General features: G+C 38.7%; 1 protein-coding gene across 1 annotated transcript in view; it reads right to left on the bottom strand.

Moving 5' to 3' along the window:
- Nucleotides 1-206: 206 nt before the first annotated feature.
- Nucleotides 207-15897, bottom strand: part of PPTC7 (protein phosphatase targeting COQ7) — a 36456-nt gene continuing 20765 nt past the window's right edge. The window contains exons 2-6 of the mRNA XM_061169810.1: nucleotides 13550-13729; nucleotides 7770-7968; nucleotides 4398-4521; nucleotides 2726-2855; nucleotides 207-1621 (exon numbers count right to left, since the gene is read on the bottom strand). Of these exons, the coding sequence (XP_061025793.1) occupies nucleotides 1563-1621; nucleotides 2726-2855; nucleotides 4398-4521; nucleotides 7770-7968; nucleotides 13550-13729 (692 nt within the window). The 3' untranslated portion in view covers nucleotides 207-1562. The remainder of the gene's footprint in view (nucleotides 1622-2725; nucleotides 2856-4397; nucleotides 4522-7769; nucleotides 7969-13549; nucleotides 13730-15897) is intronic.

Genomic DNA, 15897 nt, shown 5'->3' with positions numbered 1-15897 from the left:
AATATACAGTACAAATTCACAAAACAAAATCTTTTAAAACAAGTTGAGGTAACCTCAAACGTAAGTTTTAATGCAATAAACCAGGGAGTAAGTATCTCCTTTAGAGAAAGAGACTTTCTATATTCTCAAGTAGATTCTCATTAGGTTTAATTGCATTCTCATCTATACACCAATGTTACCTGACATATATAAAACATGGCTTTAATTTAAGGATTTCTAAGTATATATATTTTTCTACCACGAAGTTAATGAAGGAAAAAAACTGACCCAAAAATATATATCTTTACAGCAGTCGACTTGTACACAAACCTTAAAAATAAGTTTGAGCTTGCAGATAATGGAAAAACTGAATGTGGGGTAATTTTATAAGGAAACTATACACTGCAAGATGGCTATTCGGAAACTGTAAACATTAAGCTTGATTCAGAAACCCCTAAATTTCTGTGTAGGGCAAATGCAAATGTCAGATCATCACTAGGAGTTTTCCTCGTGGACTCTTGTGCCACTGCCCACAGTGCTCTTTCCACAGGGACTCCCTGAATTTGGTACATGCTCTACAGAAAGCAAGGCTACTAACAACAGGTCTGAGAGTGAGACAAGGGGTATAGCGTGACCATCAAAGGCCAACAAAATTCAAAGTTAGAGCTGTTCCATTCTCAACCCATCAGGCCTGTGGGCCTTAAGCTCCCACACAGGGGCATCATATCAGATAGCTGGGAGGAATTTCAGCTGTAACATTAAATTTGTAGGCTTTGAGGAATTTTATAACCTTGAATAATATTTCCATTAAAAATTTTTGGTAAGGAGTCTCCCCAACCCCCCCTGCAGATCAGGCCACCAGCCTGTGATATGCAGTAATCAATAAACTGCTGAAACTTTCATCACAGGAGCACAATTAAGCATCTTTTAAAAACCATGAAACATTTGCATACATAGAACTAAACTGAATTTTTCTTCCAACTTGTAACCAAAAAAAAAGCTCCCCGGATCAAGATTTTGTAATCCAGAGCAATGTTTTAGAGCAAGATTATAAGCCCCTGAAAAATAGGAGTTTATAATGAAAACATAAAGCCACACCCAATCATAACACAGACTGTATAGTACACGTGTAACATATGTTTTGATGAATAACGTATGTTTCTAGTAGATGTAACATAACATACAATTTGTGTTAGACTTTTAAAATCCCTTTAACACATTCTAATTTTGAATTCACTTTACCAATATTACTCATTTTCAATACTTCAACCGTTTTTGAAAAGTAATAGACATTTTGGCTTTGAAAACCTCCATCCCATCATGGAAAAGACAATGTGAAGTGAAGGCCAATCTTCAAATCTTGATTCTCTTCAAATGTTGCTGGCAGATATGAGCTAGTGAATGACAGTAGTGGTTCTCAACAAAGATCTCAATGGGGTCTCAAAAAGACAGGCAAAAGGCTTACATCACTGGCCATTGAGATCAGTAGCAAAGAAACAGGGTCCTGCCAGCAGGATCAGCACACACGGTAGGGGAGAATTTGGGATGATGAAAGGAGAGGCAGGAGTTGACACCTAGGTGAGTCAGTCTGTATACTCAGCCACTATTGAAAGAAGGACGGTGATGTCATCTGGCTTTCCACCTAAAATGAAAATGAAAACGTATTTATATATTTTAAAAGGAAAAGTCAATAAAAAATGTAAGCCTAAATAAATAAGTACTATGAAACAAATACTGGCATTTCAGGCAGGTTTGGTTTGTCAATATACTCTGGCAGAAAAAAGGAAAAAAACCATTTGATAAATAGTTAAAACGCACCAAGAAATTACATGTAATTTAATTGAAGCTTAAAAAAAAAAAACCTTCCCTGCTCCTTTACAACAGCTCTGTTAAAATGGCCACCACCACATCCTCTGTTTATAGCAATCACAATAAAGACAAAATGTGGCTAAGATTAATTCTGCCTGACAAGAAAGTTACATGTTATACCCACAATCCTAATTTGGACAAACATATCCAATGTTTTGAAACTAGTAATAGTCTTGTATTCTAATCTGGCAAACAGCTATGGCATGTGCTTTTTTCTATTTTAATATTTCCTGGACAGCTAAGAAATGCTTTACATGTCATAAGATTATACCAGCAAGAAACTGACCAACTCTACTAGTTCTGATATGCTAGCACCAACATGTCATCTGAGTTCCAAGACTGAGCTACTTGGCCTGCTCCCAAAGTTACATATCGCTCAGTAGATAGGAAGACTCTTTAGGCAAGGACAGTCTAACATTACTTCCATCTTCAAAACCTGCCATGGCAATTTGGCAGGCAAAACTGTCAATGAGTCCCACAAAGCCAGAGGAAGGGAGATGTGAAATGTCAGACTCGTGAAGGGCAGAATGTTTAAACTGTTAGGAATGTCCAGGCCCTCCAGGAAGAGCTCGGAGGCTTTTGGGGCTCAGGTCCAAGCAGTGCAGTGGCAGCAATAAAGGGCTTCAGGTTCCACCTGCCTCTGCAGCCAATTAAATTCAGTTCTGAAGGGCACCTCTGTGGGGAACACATGATGACATGCACTTGCTCTGTCCTTCAGTGTTACAGCCTGCTAACCTTGCTCCCACAGTCTCATAGCTGGGAGAGGGCACCTCAGCAGTGTCACCCCAGTGCTGTAGTTTGCCTCACCCACAGCCCAGAATGCTCCCATCCTCTATGTCCCCAGTTAGTCCCTATGACTCTCCTAAAGAATGCTTACCTCTCACATTCAATCCATTGTCACATGCAAACTGTGCAAAAGGTGACATATAATTTGGGTCATAGGCCAGCTCATGAGCTTGCTCAGCAATGCTTCTTGCCGTCTGTTGTATACTCTCATAATTTGAATTCTAATATGAAAACATGAGGGAGTTATTTTTACCATAATGCCTCACATGATTTCTGCACACAGTAAACATCACTTGCAAGCATCACTTTTTAAGACAGTAACATTTATCTAATCATAGTTTCCACCATTTAAGTTTTATTCCAGTTAGAGAAGACAATGAAACATTATACCTTGACTAAAATGAATGAGATCACCAGTGCTGCCTGCATAAGATGTCAATTTGAAAGTCCTTTGCATGGACTTGGGTCCTAAAGTTTGAATTTTCCTCTTTTTTTTTTTGGCCACACCATGCGGCATGTGGGATCTTGGTTCCCTGACCAGGGATCAAACCCACACCCTGTGCAGTGGAAGTGTGGAGTCTTAACCACTGGACCACGAGGGAAGTCCCTTGAATTTTCATATTTTTTTTTTTTTCCCCATTTGAAATTCTTAAGGCATTCTTGCTAAAATGGGATGGGGTTGAAAGGGCGGATTTTGATAGCACTTCGGGATGACCTCAAAAGTTTTCTTGCTTGGGAATGCACCCCTGGCCAAGCACAGTGTGCTCTCCAAGTAAGGGCTGCCAGCTGCCCTACTGAAAATCCCTCTCTATTCTCTATTCCTTCACCTTGCTTTATTTTTCTTCTTCTTATTTACCACCACCATTATAGCTATTCTTTCTTTCTCTGTATTATCTGTCTTCCTCCACTAGAATGTAAGCTCCATAATGGCAGGGAATGTTTCATTTCTGCTTGTCACTCTGTTACCACACAGAGCACAGTGCCAGCACGTGTAAGCGCCTGACCTTTACTAGGCCCCACAGACAAGGCGTGGTGCTAAGGGTTTCTAATGCATGGTCTTGGTTTATCCTTACCAAAACCCTACAAAACAGGCCTTTTGTACCACTCCACCATTTTGCAGGTGAGGAAAATACTGCTTAAAAAGTTTAGAAACTTACTCAAAGTCATACTGGTTAGTGGTAAAAACATGAGAAAAGACTAATTTTCCCCAGAGTCAGTACTTTACAAAGCCAGGAGAATATGCAGACTGGTTTTCACTTCCTTCCACTCTCTGTATGGGCCAAATCTGAACAGTTTCATTACTGATGACAGCTCAGATCACATCAAGGCCCCTAGCTGCCTGCTGCCCTTGGCTGCTGCCTTGGCTGGCTCTGGTATGATGATTTCCTATCTTTCCCAGCCTGAACACCTGCTGAGTTTGCTATGAGAATAAAGAGTGAAAAAGACAACCAGCAACTAACACCATTAAATACCATTAAAATACCATTAAAAACACAAACAAAAAATCACCCATCTGGACTTTTCCTACCTTTACCACCCTACTAAATAAAGGCTTGGATGAGAAGCCTCTTTTCCCCTCAAGTTCTCCAACTGTGAATATTTCCATCTACAACTGTTTGAAAGATTAGAACCATTTTTATTTTCCTAAATTCACAAAATAGTCCTTTCCAAAACTACAAAGAGAGATAATGCAATTGAATTAATAAAACTCAACTGCCCAGAGAGGGTCACTGTTTCCAAAGGCCAACCTTTGAGTTAATTACCTTTAACTTTTTTAGCTCCTGAAGGATCATATAATCAGGCATGTTGTCAAAGAGTCCATCTGTCGCCGTCAGGATAATGTCTCCTAACTGGACATCAAAAGATGTGCTATCAGCGGCATCCGGGCTGTGACAAGGACAGCGTAGGGACAAAGTTAACAGAGCCCTTTAGAGATAACTGTTAAAAGTTTCCAATGGGAATGATGCTACAATGTAATGAGGCTTTAAGGAAAACTAATATATAGTAGCAGTCAATAATAAAAACCACCATTCTGAAATTTCTAACCTTGAAAAAAATTAACTGAAAACTCTGATATAAATATTTCAAAAGCTTAACTAAAACTATCAAGTAAAACTGAGTTTGATGATTAGTCACATGTGGTTTAAAAGGCGGAAGGGTTCTTTTCTGAGTCAGACACTAAAATGCCTCTAAAATCCTAGTGGAAATGAGTCTTTGTTTCCTAATTCTTTAGAGCCAAATTCCATCCTCTCTTATTCACTTTCCACTCATCAGTTTCCCTGCAGGCTTGAATTTGGCTCTCAGGAGGCTGTGTTATAGTGGAATAACTGAGCACTATGGAGGAGAGCATGCAAATCCTATAAGAATTAATTCATATGAAATACCTGCAATGATATTTCTTACTATAATACTAGTAATTACTAGTATATTACTAGTAATACCAAATTAGTATTACTAAGTCATACTTACTCTGGTAGAGTAAGGACTGTGTGTCTCCCAAGGCTTACAAAGTGCTCATCATGTACAGGTTACTTATTTATTAATGTGCCTGGCACACAGTAGGTCTTCAAGTAATATCTAATGAATGGAAGAAACAAAGTAACTGACCCTCCAAATTGGGGAAAAACTCATTACTATATTGTTAATGAAGAGAAGAAGGTACTCTGTGTGTGTGTGTGTGAGAGAGAGAGAGAGAGAGAGAGAGAGATACATATATATAGACGCTTCTATATGCAGAGAATAAATCTGGCAGTGGCTGCCTCTGAGGACAGAATGTGTGGATGGGTGGATGGGGTAGGGACAGAAGTTTGATTTTTCACTACATCTTTTTGTGTAAAACTTTTAAAAAGATATAAGAAAACAGATATAAGAACGGGGGGTGGGGGGAACCACAGGTGGGGAGAAGAGAAAATATATTCAAAGAGTTAATGGTCCCCTCAGAGGCTGGTTCTCAGCCATTTCCAAAGGCCAGCTCCACTGCTTCCAAGCCTCCAAGGTGAGGGAAAGGTGAAATATCTGATAATCTACCTTCACTTGTAATTAGGGAACAAGAGCCAGGAAAAAATTCATACACTGACCCAGAATGGAGGGGCCAGAACCAAAGCACCCTAAGCTTGATTAAAAACAAAAAAAAAAACAAAGAAGAAACTTGTGTAAGTGACATGTTATAAAATTTGCAAAGAGAAAACATAAAAACAAACAGCCCACCCATGCCTGCTGGGGATTTATGCAAAGCGCACTGAGGAAATTGCTAGTTCATCTTCTCTTGACTGAGGAAAGCAGCAGCACATCTAAAAGTTCTGTGACGGGCTTTTGGCAAGGAACAAATTAGCTTTCGCTTACACAGTTATACAGTAAACATTTTCTAAGAACAGCCACTAAAGGAAATCTGTAAGTTAAGCTTAATATAATATTTTATAGATAAGAGGGACTAATAACTAAGGAGATAACATGCAGCTGGGAAACAAAAAAGACCAAAAAATAAGAAAATTTTAAAAAGACTGTAAAACTGGTAGAAACCAGGTTGATTTCTTCCGTGGAATAAAGAGAAACAATACAAGACATTTCACATTTGCTTAGTCTTTGGAAACTAATCAGATTCTAGAAGTTTAGATTAATGACCAGGTTGGCACGGAAGTTCTATTTTATGCTGAGGTTTTTCTTTCCCCAGGAGTGTCCTTTGCTATTCTGTCTGTGAGAGACTCACTGCCATTGGACAGATCGTCCTCTTCTCCCAACACTCCCACCCATGAGCTTGGTGTTCCGCCAGCTGCAGTTTTGCCCATTTTGATTGAACATACTGTGCTGCTGGAAACTTTTGACTGCACTGAAACACGAGCTGAAATCACATGCTAGCACGCTGCCTCTGGGCTCCAGGGGAAGCAACCTCCACCTCACTGGCAGGCCAGGCCAAGTGCTGTCCTGACCAGACTGTCCCAAAGATAGCGTGTGAGGTACAGCAGGGCCGCTCTAGCACTCAGAAGCCAAAATAACAAGGATCAAGTAAAGGAAAATTAAAACACTGTTCTCCAAAAACTGTTAGGTGAACTTGACATCTACGAAGGCCTTGGGGTTCTGAGTTCTCCCCACTCCAATAGGGCTAATATTGATGTGCATTACAGCCAACTGAAGAAGGGCCTATAATCAAATTTTCTTCCAATTATGGTAATCTGCCTTAATCTGAAAGTAAAAAACTGCTTCCCTCTCTCTAGGAGTCAGCAATAGACTTTAGATGGGCAATACTGAGTACTTAATTATATAGTATGCTCATTCCAGTTTAAAAGATGGCAGTAATCATCATTTTATCTTAGTTTGGACTTAAGATTTGGCCCAATAAGAACTATTAAGTAGAGACAATAGGCACTTGCTAGAATGCTTCTACTTTTACAAAAGGTTCATTACCCATTTAACCACATTTATGAATTGCCAACAATGTTTGTGTCAAGCCCTATAAGGTTGTTAAAGGCAGTGAAATCTGAGACTGTTTTAGTGTTACTCTGTACTCTGATCTTAGAAAAGATAAACTGTAAAAGTTGATTCAAAAAAGTACTGATTTTCCTGAAAAGTTCTTGACAATTTAAAAATGAACTGAGAGAAGGTGTCAGAAGAAAAAAAGAACAGAACACGTCAAGAGCACCATCAGACCACCTCTGAGTCCATTTCCTGAAAGTTAACTTTGCCTGACAAGTTTTGCAGGGACTGCAAGTTCTATTTGATGCATATTATAGGAGGCCCCCAGAATCAGGAAGTTATTCTGATAAATAAAGCAGATGTCTGTTTGCATTCTTCCCTAATAACGTATGCAAAATCTTGTATAGGCAATGGCACAGACAAACAATGACTCATTTCTCCAGCACAATTTAACAAATACAACTGTATGTACCATGTGGTCTTGGTATGAAAAACTGATATTCTGTAAGCCTGAAATAGTATTTTCATAGTCTTGTCAAATTATCAGGTGTTTATCAGAATTCAACTTGGCTGAAATATCAAGTTCAAGCACAGTATCTTTCGATGTCAGACTAAAAGGTCCTCAGTGTGCCTTCTTTTCTCACATGAGAATGGAAAATGCCTATCTCCAACACTGTAGTTAAGGGGAATGGGAGGGAACCTATTGGTGAGAAAGGGGAGATTACCTGTCACTCAAGACGACTCCCTCGGCTTCGGGGGGTGCGATTGAGAGCTGGAACGGAGTGTTGAAGTAATGCTGCTGTTCATCTGATCGGTGCACAACTTCACCACCCCTGACAACCAGAAAGCCTGAGTCGCCCAGGTTTGCTGTGTGTAAGCGGTGGCTAGTTCTGTCCAGCACCACGATGCAGGCAGTACTGCTACCTAGAAACAAAAGTGATCTCCATTTATTTTCTCTTTCTAGGCTGTCTCTGCATACACATTTTTATCATATTGCCCCAAAGAGCAACATGCCATAATTTGAATCTCCTTTGCCTAAACAGGACCTTTCTTAGTTATGGCTCCATATCAATGTCCGTAGTAACCTGATCAGTATCAACATGATGGGGAAAGAAAACAGGATTTATACTATGCAATGTTAAGAGGGCCACTGATGATTTGGATTCTTCCACTTGCAGAGATAGGAAACAATAAAAATGGCTGGTATTTAACCACATTATTTCAACAGTGCTATAATCTATGCCAAATGCTCAAAAGGATGTTGTTGAGATATTAAGTTATAATACTTAAAATGCCAGAAGGAGCATGTTACGTTTCCATAACATTTCTCATTAGTCATAGGCAGAAAGCCTGCTCTGTGAAATTCACTAACATTTAAGACAAGGCACATAACTACAATTTTAAACAGAATTTCCATCTGCTGAGGTCATGAAGAACTTTTACTGCAGACTGACTCACTATGAAGTAACAAGACCAATTTTCCCAGGTAGCTTGTGGAATCAACCTGTTCACTTTACAGAGACTACCTGTTCAGAGAGAAGAGACCACATTCCAAGCAGAAGCTTCTGTGTACCTTTGCAGCACACAGCTCACATGACCTTCCCCAGACTGAGGCTGACAGTACAATTAGTGAAAGTGCTTTCTAGTGCTAAAATTTCAACCTATACCTACAGAAAAATGGCAAAATAGAAAAATGAGCAGTTCACCAAGAAATAAATGTAAATGGTCTGTAAATATATTTCTAAAAAATGATCACTGCACTAGTGTAGGAAACATGGTCACTCTCATTTCACAGTGGTCAGAGAGTAGAACTAAATAACCTTTCTAAAGGACAATATTGCCCTGAAATATGTGCATATCCTTTGGTCTAGCAATTCTACTTGTGAGGATTTATCGTAAGAAAATAATTAGAGATGCAAACAAGACTTAAGTACAAAAACACTGCATAAGATCACAAAGAACTGGTAACAACCTCAACATCTAAAATTAAGGGACTGGGGACTTCCCTGGTGGCACAGTGGTTAAGAATCCGCCTGCCAATGCAGGGGACACGGGTTCAAGCCCTGGTCCGGGAAGATCCCACATGCCGCGGAGCAACTAAGCCCGTGCGCCACAACTACTGAGCCTGCGCTCTAGAGCCCACGAGCCACAATTACTGAGCCTGCCTGCCACAACTACTGAAACCCGCGTGCCTAGAGCCCATGCTCCACAACAAGAGAAGCCCGCGCACCGCAACGAAGAGTAGCCCCCGCTCGCCACAACTAGAGAAAGCCCACGCGCAGCAACGAAGACCCAACGCAGCCAAAAATAAATTAATTAAATAAATAAATTAAAAAAAAATAAAATTAAGGGATTAGTTATATATTTTACAGTTCATCCATACAATGGAAAGCTATGCACTATCACATAATACTTAGGAGTACAGACTCTGTCGTCAGCCTGCCTGAATCTGAATGCTAGCTCTGCCACTTACTAGCTGTGTGACCTGGGGCAAATTATGTAACCTGTCTGTGCCTCAGTTTGCTCATCTATAAAAATAGGGATAACAGTAACTATCTCACAGAGTTGTTTGTAAGGAAAAAAATTAGTTAAATCATGTCAAAGACTTACAACACATAATAAGTGTTAGCTATTTGATAGCCACTAAAATTGTGAGAGAAATATATCTGAAAATGAAAGATAATTTAAGTGAAACAAGTGATTATAAGCTAGTATTAAAGTTTCCTTAAAAGAAAGTGATATCAAATATAAAGAACTGTTCATCAAAAATAATAAAATTTTGGGCTTCCCTGGTGGCGCAGTGGTTGAGAATCCGCCTGCCAATGCAGGGGACACGGGTTCGATCCCTGATCCGGGAAGATCCCACATGCCGCGGGGCAACTAAGCCCATGCACCACAACTACTGAGCCTGTGCTCTAGAGCCCGTGAGCCACAACTACTGAGCCCGCATGCTGTAACTACTGAAGCCTGCGCGCCTAGAGCCTGTGCTCCGCAACAAGAGAAGCCACCGCGATGAGAAGCCCGCGCACCGCAATGAAGAGTAGCCCCTGCTCGCCGCAACTAGAGAAAGCCTGCGCGCAGCAACGAAGACCCAACGCAGCCAAAAATAAATAAATAAAATAAATAAATTTATTTTAAAAAAATAGTGAAATTTACTGTAATTTTTTTTTTTAAAAGCACAATATGTAGGCAAAGGCTAACCTGATAAAATGATAATTAAAAGGCAAAAAGAAACAAAATAAACAGGCTGTGGAACCAGCTGTGTTAAATCCCAGTGCTCTATCATTTTCTAGCCACGTGACATGACCGTGGGCAAACCACTTATTCTCTCTAGGCCTCAGTTTCTTCCTAACAAAATGAGGAACAAAAATACCTACAAATCTACCTCACTGGAGCTATTGTGAGCACAGAGTAGATTCAATTCCTGTTGTTATTATTCTATGGGCAAAGAAAAAAAGTCAGGGAGTATAATCACTAAAAAATTAACAGTTTTCTTAGTGGATTATAGGTAATTTAATTTTTGTTATTAATTTTTCCTTAGTGAAAATGTGTAACTTAATTTAAAAACACTTAAATATAAGCATTTGTGTCACTGTAATGTTCAGAAATTCTGTTTACTTGTTATCTACAGTATATGCATGGGTACAAACTTGACACTTTAATGCTAAGCTATCTAGTCCCTACCCATTAATTGTCAAAGAAAAGAAAAACATGGGTATTGTAACTAACTGGCCATGCTGTCAGAGAACCTACTCCATAGCTTATATTAGAGCTAAAATCACCAATTACCCTTCCTTCCTAACTCAATGCACAAAAACTCCAATCATTTACGTCATTAACAGAATCACCACACAAAAGATCTTCTGAAAGCTGATGGGATTAATTTAACTGAGAACAAAAAATGACAGATGAGTAGCACAGCCTTGAAAATTGTGCTGCAGGAAGGACTCACATTGACTCATTATTACTCACTGACAAATCCAGGCTATCATTTTGCTACCCTTGTGGCAGTAAACCACTGCGTTAGAATCAAAATGGTCCTCGTGAGTGACAGACAGAGCTTTAATATGCAAAGCAGCACCAATGAAGGGAAGCTCAGCCTTACAGAATCATCTGGGCTCGTAGTGTGTAAACTCTTCTGCCTCTTCAAATTACTGATGCGTACAGCGGCTCAGGCCCTGGTAGCGTAATACTGGGAGAAGAGCTCACCATTCTTACGTGTTTGGAGAGGAACAAACTGGCAAAGAAGAAAAGAGTGCTAAGAACAACAGTGTTGAATGTTCAGACGACTGAGCAATCCAGACAGGTCCCTGAGCAAATCCCTCAGGCTAACATGGAAGTATTTTTATCACCTGGCCCTTATTCTGTAAACTACCACTAAGCCTTTTGTGCAGCAAAGAAAGAAAGGGATAACATTACTGGGATTAACCCCTCAAATTCTTAAGATATGCTGGCTTCATAAGACCTAAATCCACTTAAGGGTTTCTGAGGAAATAATATGTCAACAATTAGCCTGTGATGCCAACCCAGATCTAAAAGCAGCTAGAAATTCTCAAGAAATAAGTGGTTACAGCTATCAGCTTGCCCTTTATATTGGAATTATGTTATAGGCTTTTTAGCAATGGCAGAATTTTTAAAAAAGGATCACCTAATCTTATAAAATTATTACTTGCAATTATAGCTAAGGTTCAGTAAAACTCAGCAGCCTGTCTTTGCCAAAATATGCTAGAGTTTTAGTTACAAATAGCTTAGAGATGTGTAGATAAGGTAAGAGAGAAGTGTATATGTGTCAAACATGGTAACGAAGGATTATTTCAACGTGTCTTTTAGGAGAAAGAGGTAGTTATAATATTCAGTGTAAGAAAAACTCTTATATGTCCTTAAATTTATTTTATTAAGCTCTCCCAGTTACGTGAAGGTGAATAGGGGAAAAAGTAGGAACAAGGAAGAAATACAGCAAAAAACAAAGCTTTCAAAGTACAAAATCAGGACAGTTGTTACAGGTTTTAACAGGTTATTCCAAGTCACAGTAATTTAGCAAATGCACTGTGGGGTGCAGGGTGGGGTGGTGTTGGCAGAAGACTCAGGCCCCTGGTATCCCCGTCTACAGGTCCTTTTGTTAGATGGCACCCTGCAATGTTCTCTTTTCCCTCAACATGGTTCTGAATATTGCAAGAAGCTTTAAGTCACTGCTTTTCATAAAAAAGATTTATCCAGTTAACATATGAAATAAGGGGTTAGAGGTTAAGTGGTTTGCCCAAAGTCATATGGCAAGTTTACAGAGATGAAATAGAATCTAGGATGTTTCACGGTATCAGGCAAGCTCAAGACTGCATGCCCAAAACAGCAGATTAAGACAAACCAGTATACTGAAACTTCTAGATAAGATTTCTCTTCAGTTAGAAGGAGAACAAGCTAGGTAATCACAGCACAGAGAAGACAGAAGATGGTAGCATGATGAAAAGTACCCCTTCTTACAAAGGTTTTAAATTGAAGGCAAAATTCTACAACATGGAGATCTCCGTTAACATTGAACATTGAGGGCTGATTTTAAATGTGCATGGTGATTGGGAAGGAGGCCTTCTAGTAACCAGAAAGATGCTGGCAGTTAGCAGAAACTTAATAACACCCTTTCTGAGAGCCTGCTTAGAAGGCTTGGGTAAGTTCCCAAGAAACCATTTAACAAACAAATGTAGAAGCTTAGCCAAAGGATGCTCCATTAGCATACCAGATAAACAAACACTGGGTATTTGTAAATTTTCTAATACAAGATTAACAGGGATCTACACAGACTAAATGTTAACTGCTAGCAGCTGGGGAGCCAATTTGCAACCTGAACTCCTCACAGGTAATCAACTGAGTTTTACATGCTGGACCTATCCCCTTTTTTCCTCCCTGGGACAGAATCACTACCCCAATTATACAACCACTTGCTTTTCTTTCTTCTTTTATCATATTTTAGAATCCCTAAACAATACAGTTTTACTTGTTTATGTTTCTGAATTTGAAATATATGGAATCAGACTGTTAGGTGATATTCTGCAATGTCCTCTTTTCCCTCAACAACATGTTCCTGAGTACTGCATGCAACCGTAACTCGTTCCTTTTCAAAATGCGTTTTTCTACTATAAATGGACTTTTAGGTTGTTCCCAGTTTTCTGCTATTATAAATAATGTTACTATGAACATTCTTGTACCTATCTTTTGATACACAGATGTGCAAGAGTTTCTCTAGTCTAGGGTAAAGACCCAGAAGTGGAACTATTGGGGCATACTATCTGTTCATGTTTAACTTTATTCTGTAATTCTAAATTGTTTTCCAAAGTGGTTGTATCTATTTCAAGCAGTATTATGTATTCTGGTGTTGCCCACAGCTTCTCCATCAAATTGCTTAATAGGAAGAGCCTCAGAAAAAGAGCTGGGCTGGTAAGTGATTTTCTTGGTTTTGTTGTTAACCATCTCCTGGGCTTCTTTAGAGAGGAAAATGCATAGGATATCTACTTACCAAGCAAAGGTACTTTATTTTGCAGCAACTCACAGTAGCTTGTGGTGAGGATTCCAATGGGATTACTCGGGACGAACCGTCCTTCTTTTACTAACCGTTCACATGTCCGCATTAAAGTCCCTGAGAACTGAGACGGATCAACTCCATAGTCTCTCCATCCTCCTACACCATCTGCGACCCCTAAAAAAGAAATTTACATTCAAAGGATATTCTTACCAACGTCTCAGGAATTCTTACCCCTGTTTTCCTAATACTAATTTTACTACATGCTAGTACATCTATTTACCCTGAAATTCAGAATAAAAAGTGCTCAAGTTTAATGTATTACACACTAATACTCCTAAGCCACATTCTCTACTTAGAATCTGATCTTTCATATGTTGATGAATAAACACGTGAGCTACCACAGGGTGGCATTGCCTCCCAGCCAAGAGTTCGATTTCAGCAGGATTTTCATCTTTGTACAGAAGTATTTGTGTTATTAATCTTTGTTGTATTTTATAGGAACGAAAATGGATTTTTTTTAAAAAGTGCTGATGCTAGTGAGAATACAACTGAGCCAGAGCTGTCCATCATTAAGAATACCAAAAGCAGCAAACTTCTAACTTCAAATATTGGTCAATAACTGTGCAAGAGAGAACAAAATTAAGAATACATCCCACCCCCTTTCCTCCTCCCTCTGAGACAACCTCTATCCTGTACAGGGCCGCACTGCCCAGTATAACAGCCACTACCACACGTGGCTAGCGAGCACTAGAAATGGGGCTGATGCAAACTGAGAAGTGCTCTAAGTGTAAAACACACACTGGATTTTTGAAAACTTGTTAGTATGAAAAAAAGGTAAAATAGCTCATTAATTTTTATATTAATTACATGTTGAACTAATATTTTGGATATAATGTGCTAAAGAGAATACATTATTAAAATTAATGTGACCTGTTTCTTTTTATTTTTAATTAATGTGAATATTAGGAAATTTAAAATGACATGTGTGACTCACATTATATTTCTATTAAACAGCACTGGTATAGAGATTTTTCCCGGGTCCAAAGAGCTGTTGATGAGTTCACAGTCTGCCTAAGACTCCTTTATCGAGAGGAAACTAGTGCTCAAGAAAAATTAGACATCAAAGTCAACACCATACCGTCTCCTATTCAATCCCTTGCAACACCAAGCTAGTTGTTCAACATTGAAATCAATTTCTAAATTCAACAGTCTACTAAATTCAAAAACTGTGAGGTTGTTTATTTGAAATTCAAACTAAACTAAAATTCAAACTAAAATGTCAGATATATACATTATTAAAATTTTAAGTGACCACAAATGAAGCTTTCTGGAATGACCTATAAGAAATATAGTTGTTTTCAAAATAAAAGATCCGTGAACAAATGGGAGAGTTAAGCTTTTTACTTCATACTGTTCTGTATTATTAAAATTTTATTTTTATAATGAGCATGTATTGATTTTATAATAAAAATATTAATTAGGGAATTTATAATTTTTAAGGCTATCTGAGCATGAAACATCCTCCCCACATACACATTTACATTTTTTTCTTCCAGTTTTATTGAGATATAATTGACCTACAGCACTATAAAAGTTTAAGGTGTACAGCATAATGATTTGACTTACATACATCATGAAGTGATACCACAGTAAGTTTAGTGAACATCTATCATCTCATGTAGACACAAAATTAAAGAAATAGAAAAAAATTTTTTCCTTGTGATGAGAACTCAGGATTTGCTCTCAACAACTTTCATATATAACACACAGCAGTGTTAATTACATTTATCATGTTGTACATTACATTCCTAGTACTTATTTATCTTATAACTGGAAGTTGTTCCTTTTGACTGCCTTCATCCAATTCCCCCTCCCTTATTCCTGCCTCTGGTAACCACAAACCTGATTTCTTTTTCTATGAGTTTGTTTTTAAGTATAATTGACCTATATTTACATTTTTTGTACATTCAACTTTCACACACACTTCAAAGAGCATATTTGGTGCAAAAGTAGGAAAGTGCTTATATATGTATCCCTGAAAAACTGGCTTAACATGAAATGAACACATTAAACTATTTTTCTGGTGATGGCACTTATCATGCAGAAATGGAACACATCCTGAAAAAATAAGAAGAAACAGAATTGGAAGACAGTAAAGAGGTTGACAAATAACTTACCACTATTGGAGAAGCAACCTTCCTCACCTTTTGTGACCAACCAACAGGCAAAATTTCACTTTTTTTTTTTTTTTTGGCCACTCTGCACGGCATGTGGGATCTTAGTTCCCAGACCAGGGACTGAACCCATGCCCCCTGCAGTGGAAGCTCGGAGTCTTAACCACT

The sequence above is a fragment of the Eubalaena glacialis genome, chromosome 15 (genome assembly GCF_028564815.1).
Source record: "Eubalaena glacialis isolate mEubGla1 chromosome 15, mEubGla1.1.hap2.+ XY, whole genome shotgun sequence".
In the NCBI taxonomy this organism is placed as follows: domain Eukaryota; kingdom Metazoa; phylum Chordata; class Mammalia; order Artiodactyla; family Balaenidae; genus Eubalaena; species Eubalaena glacialis.
The sequence above is the reverse complement of the archived record's forward strand: the minus strand, read 5'-3'. Positions and strand labels throughout refer to the sequence as shown.